Raw genomic sequence first — 5,547 nt, 5'->3', positions numbered from 1 at the left:
TAAGAGCTAAAACGAATCGAGATATATATAAGCAAATGTATACATAAATGCTCAGAATGAAAAGAGAAATCGATTAAGCCAAATCTGTCCGTCTGTCCGTAACTCGAGCAATAATTGAGATATGTCAACGAAATTTGGTAAGTAGGTTGCCGTTTATTCAAGGTACATTGGGATTGAATATGGGCGAAATCGAGCAATAACCACGCCCACCTCCCATATAACGGTATTTTCGAAATATGTAAAAACTAAGATATTTCCGCAAATATTGGATCGAAATTTTTGAAAGTTGGTATTTGAAATAGAATTTTGGCATGAAATAGGACAGTTATAAAATTTTTGGAAAATGGGCGTGGCCCCGCCCACTTATGGTTAAATCCTGTATCTCTGTAGTCCCTTTACCAANAAGTCATACATATTATGTATTATCTTAAACATTTTACATTGCATTTAGAGCAGCCACTACGAAAAATTACCACTTTACTTATTTATCCTCAAATTCGTATTTATTTATACCCGTGCGCACTTGTGCACAAGGATATTATAACTTTGTTCGTATTACGGTTGTTTGTAAGAGCTAAAACGAATCGAGATATATATAAGCAAATGTATACATAAATGCTCAGAATGAAAAGAGAAATCGATTAAGCCAAATCTGTCCGTCTGTCCGTAACTCGAGCAATAATTGAGATATGTCAACGAAATTTGGTAAGTAGGTTGCCGTTTATTCAAGGTACATTGGGATTGAATATGGGCGAAATCGAGCAATAACCACGCCCACCTCCCATATAACGGTATTTTCGAAATATGTAAAAACTAAGATATTTCCGCAAATATTGGATCGAAATTTTTGAAAGTTGGTATTTGAAATAGAATTTTGGCATGAAATAGGACAGTTATAAAATTTTTGGAAAATGGGCGTGGCCCCGCCCACTTATGGTTAAATCCTGTATCTCTGTAGTCCCTTTACCAATCCCTACCAAACTCGGTGAGAACATTGCTTAGGGCCTCACTAAGAAACTCGTTGATTAAATCAGACAAGAACCACGCCCACCTCCCATATAACGGTAATTTACAGAAACACGAAAACTGCGATAAATTAGTAACTCTTTAAGCTAATTTACTCAAAATCAATATATGCAATGACCTCTTAGCAGAAAATGATTTTTAGCGAAATTTTTGGAAAATGGGCGTGGCACATATGTGTATATCGGTACCCGATTTATCAATTTCTAAAGATGCCGCCGACACCGAATACCCTAACTCGGAGGAGCAACCTTGCTGCTCCAAAGACGTCATCGTAGCTCCCAGGCAGCTACCCAATGACACGCAAGTGCAGCAGAAGTCATCGGAGGTTGGCACAGAGCTACACGTAGCATACAAAGCTCCGACAACGCCTCCGAAAACAGCAACAACAACATGCCCGACCCTACAACAGGTGCTGGAAGAAGCCCAAAAAAGCGTTGGACCCATCGCATCCCCAAAGCCTGCAAAACGGCCACCACTACATGGCAGCTCCAAAGCGGCTATGTCCAGCCGCAAAGGCAAGGGAGATGCAAGGACGGCCGAAGAAGCGGTCTTGCTGAAGGGCAACAGGGGGAAGAAGGTGGCTGCTCGCGGCCGAAAAGACCGCAAGTAATGGCACCTCACCCCAAAAACTCTACAAATCTGAGGCACATTAAATGCCTCCAAGTGAACCTTCACCACGCGAAAGCAGCATCAGATGTTTTACATAGGAGGTTCACAAACGAAGGCTTAGGTGTAGCCTTCATCCAGGAACCCTGGATATTAAGAGGTGACGTCAAAGGCCTTAATATAAAGGACGGTAAGATCATCTATGCCGCCAGCTGTCGCCCAAGAGCGGCGATGCTATTATGTAACAAAATAACGTTTCTCCCTCTTTCACAGTTCATTACGGCAGATCTCGTTGCGGTATNTGGTATTTTTACCGAAGGCAGGTAAACCGGAGCAAATGCCTTCATCCTACAGACCAATTAGCCTCAGCTCCTTTCTCCTAAAAGGCATGGAGAAAATCTTGGATCAACATATCAGAGAAGTCAACCAAGCGGAACGACCACTGAATAAGAACCAATTTGCCTATTGTATGGGCTATAAAACTGCATACCCAAAAATTTTCCGCGCGCCACACCACGTCACGCTAAGCCCTCGATATTTCACATTTTTATATTTTTAGGTTATTCGAAGATTTCTGCTGTTTTGGCAACAACTTGTCTGCAGTAAAAAAGCATATAATTTGTGTTTCAAAAGTGTGTGAAAACCAATCAATTAACTTACATGATCTCGCTTCCGATATTACATAATCAATAATTGTTTATACCCGCATTTTGGCACATTTGCTTGAATGTGCTTTCTAATAAATAGTGTCGTCGTTCTCCTTAGCTGCTTTTAAATGGTGTCACAAATTGCTGGCGGAGACATGAATACAGGGTAAGAAAATTCCTTGTCTATAATTGTTTCCTTATAGAAAGGTTGGTTTCTTTTCCACCTTAGACANGCTTTCTAATAAATAGTGTCGTCGTTCTCCTTAGCTGCTTTTAAATGGTGTCACAAATTGCTGGCGGAGACATGAATACAGGGTAAGAAAATTCCTTGTCTATAATTGTTTCCTTATAGAAAGGTTGGTTTCTTTTCCACCTTAGACATTCCGAATTCGTTCAAAATATGCTAATTTAAAACACAGAATTCTTTCAGTGTTCCTCCGGGGTTTTTGGCCATGGAATGTTTCTTCAGTTTAATAGTGTTCGCTATTAACCAACTAACAAGATCGCCCAGCACGGCAACCGTGTATTTGTAATTGCATTTGAGAAAAAAAATAATGGTTGATGACGTCATTTTTTAATCGGTTCTTTCATTCACACACAGGTTTCATTCCGTTTTATTCACATGGCGGCGAAAACATGACGTCACTGCAAAAAAATAACTTTTTTCTCGCACGCCGTGCTGGGTGATCTTTATTCGTTCGTTCATGGTGTTCGCTTTATTTTTGTGGAAACGAAACATGTTTTGCAAATTCTAGATCATTTCTACACTCTTTCTTCAAATATTTCTCGTACTCCAGCTACGTTTCGTCGTTTGGTTTTTTGCATCGTATTTTTACTATATTCTTTATTTTAAATTTTTTAATAAAATCAATTGGTGGTAGTTCATTACTGTGTGTGGATTAATAGCACCATACTCAGGATTAGCCAATAACCTTTTTCATCTATTAAAAAACAACACTTACGGGGCAATGTTTATTGTAAGAACAACATTTTTTCTATGAATCGACATACTTTAAGCATTGTTGACGCTTTTTCCATTTGAATGAGGAAATAGCGTCAATGACTTTATTTCCAAATTTTTGTTGACTTTATTTCGCTTTTGAAAAGGTAATAATGTCAATTGACCCTATTTCGCACCAGGGTGGGAAATAAAGTCAATTGACCTTATTTCTGTTGATCTTGTTACCTGTCACCAAACATAAATAATAAATAAATATGAAATTTGAGCTTGATTAATACATTTTTAAACACATTACAGCACAAAAACAAAAACAAATCGATTTAATAGATTTTCAAATATCTCGAGAACGGGGCGAGGAAAAAATTTGAAAAAAATCACACATACACGCATAAAAATTCTCCATGAGAAGAAATATTTTTTAATTTTTTTGCTTGAAAAATTCTTCACCAAATTTTTTGATAAATAAAATTAGTTTTTGAAACTATGTCATCTAAAAAAAATTGAAAAAAATCATAATGGTAGCTCTGAGTATTGCGCAATATTTAAGTATGATATTGTGAGGTGCACTCTACAATAACACTGTGGAGCAAATTCAGTAGTGCGATTTGGTAACTCTAAACGATGCATTTGTTGAGTTGTTAATTAAAGATTTTTATCGTTGTCAATAACGATTATGCGATTCATTAACTCATTCCTAACGACAGTGAACAGCTGACTTTTTCCATTAATTCAAATTGATAAAAAGTGGCATCTCCGCTGTTCGAAATGTCAAATTTGCGAAAAGCACAAAGCGGAAGAGAAAAAAAACAAAGCCATTTCTTCGCGCCGCTAATTTTCGTCCACATATTGCAGAAAAGGGGAGTACATTTTGCTATTTATTTAATTAATATGTATAAGAATTTACTTTGTTCTTACTTATAATTTCAGAATGGCGTCTACCAGTGGAGCAGGAGCTAAAAGGAGTCGGGCATCAGCGGAGCAGCTCAACGTGATGATCGACCTTCTCACGGAGAACGAAGGGCTTGCGTCCGGAAAGTTCCAGCGTCTCCAAGGAAAGCTGGAGTACCAGAAGAAGTGGGCGGAAATGGCACAGAAGCTCAACGCTATAGGAGGAGCTGTAAAGTCAGTGGATCAATGGCATTCGGTAAGTACTTATCTTGTGTTTTAAGTGTGTGTATATAGGAAGCAGTTTTCGAGAGTGCGATAAAAAAACAATTAGTATAATATATATGTACATACGTGAAGTACAATTTTTTAATTAAAATGTGCAAATGAAGAATCAGGTTGTTGGTTGATTCGGAAAAGTAATCTTTAGTTTTCAAATTCATTTTTAACATATTGGGTACGGTTGAGTTATTTGTGCAACGACTTTGGGTTGCTGTGCCCAAACGTGTGAGACGAACCAAAAAACGTTTACACACACTTATAGACAAGAGTATACACTTTATTTAAGCAAAAGGTTTACCATAGCTGTGCATTAATTTATCTATAATTTAGGTTTGAAATATGGTATTTTTGCAATCAGCTCCCAAGGTGTCTTTTCATAAAGTGCGGTCCATCCTCTTTTTTTTAAGGGAGGTTTGGAGGGCCACGCCAACTCCCCCTCCGCTCTCTACCCCAAAATCGTTGTACAAATAACTTAACATTTCCCCCGGGACTTTTGTTTAATTTTGTTTGAGCTTCCTGTGCACATTAATTTACCTTTTATTTTATTGATCATTCATAAATATGCTGCAATGCTTTATATACTACATATTTGTTAACTATGTATTTCATTACTTTGCAAACAGGTCTGGCGCGACTTAAAAAGCCGTACAAGCGTACGTGTACGTGACCGGAAGAGGCAGCAGGCTCTAACAGGCAACAGGCCCATCGACCAGCCGCCTTTAACGGAGATGGAGAGGCGGGTAATTGATCTGATTGGGATCAACTACATCGAGGGTCACGAAGCGGTTCCTATTATTCTATTATTATTTAATACTTTTTTAATTTACTTTTAAACTATTAGGAGCTTCAATTGGTCATGGAGGATGGGGAGGATATTGTCTTCCATGCGGTGACGCAGGCGTCAGTGTTTGGAGAAGACAGCGAGGTGCAGGTCAGCACACCTAAAACTCCTGCGCAAACACCGCGTAGGGCTTTGAAGAGGAAGCGGGCGGAGGAAGAGAGCGATGTCCAGAAAAAATTTCTGGAAGTCGCTGAGAAGCAAGCAGATGCCATGAAGGCGAGAAATCAAGTTTACAGAAATAAAAAATAAAAATTTCAACTTATGGCATTTGACCATAATTTCATATGTAAAACTTTTCG

The 5,547-nt window shown here is 38.4% G+C and overlaps 1 protein-coding gene across 1 annotated transcript; it reads left to right on the top strand.

Annotated features, from left to right (window-relative positions):
* Window positions 1–4,096: 4,096 nt before the first annotated feature.
* Window positions 4,097–5,464, top strand: LOC108381514 (uncharacterized; the record flags this gene model as incomplete). The annotated part of the gene is made up of 3 exons (XM_017637925.1): window positions 4,097–4,384; window positions 5,031–5,192; window positions 5,249–5,464. Coding segments are annotated over exons 1-3 (594 nt in total), but the record flags the coding sequence as incomplete, so codon positions are not given.
* Window positions 5,465–5,547: the final 83 nt, after the last annotated feature.

The sequence above is a fragment of the Rhagoletis zephyria genome, unplaced genomic scaffold (genome assembly GCF_001687245.7).
Source record: "Rhagoletis zephyria isolate East Lansing unplaced genomic scaffold, Rhagoletis_zephyria_1.1 Rzeph_scaffold_22810, whole genome shotgun sequence".
In the NCBI taxonomy this organism is placed as follows: domain Eukaryota; kingdom Metazoa; phylum Arthropoda; class Insecta; order Diptera; family Tephritidae; genus Rhagoletis; species Rhagoletis zephyria.
Note: the sequence above shows the minus strand (reverse complement) of the source record. Positions and strands in the feature narration are given on the sequence as shown.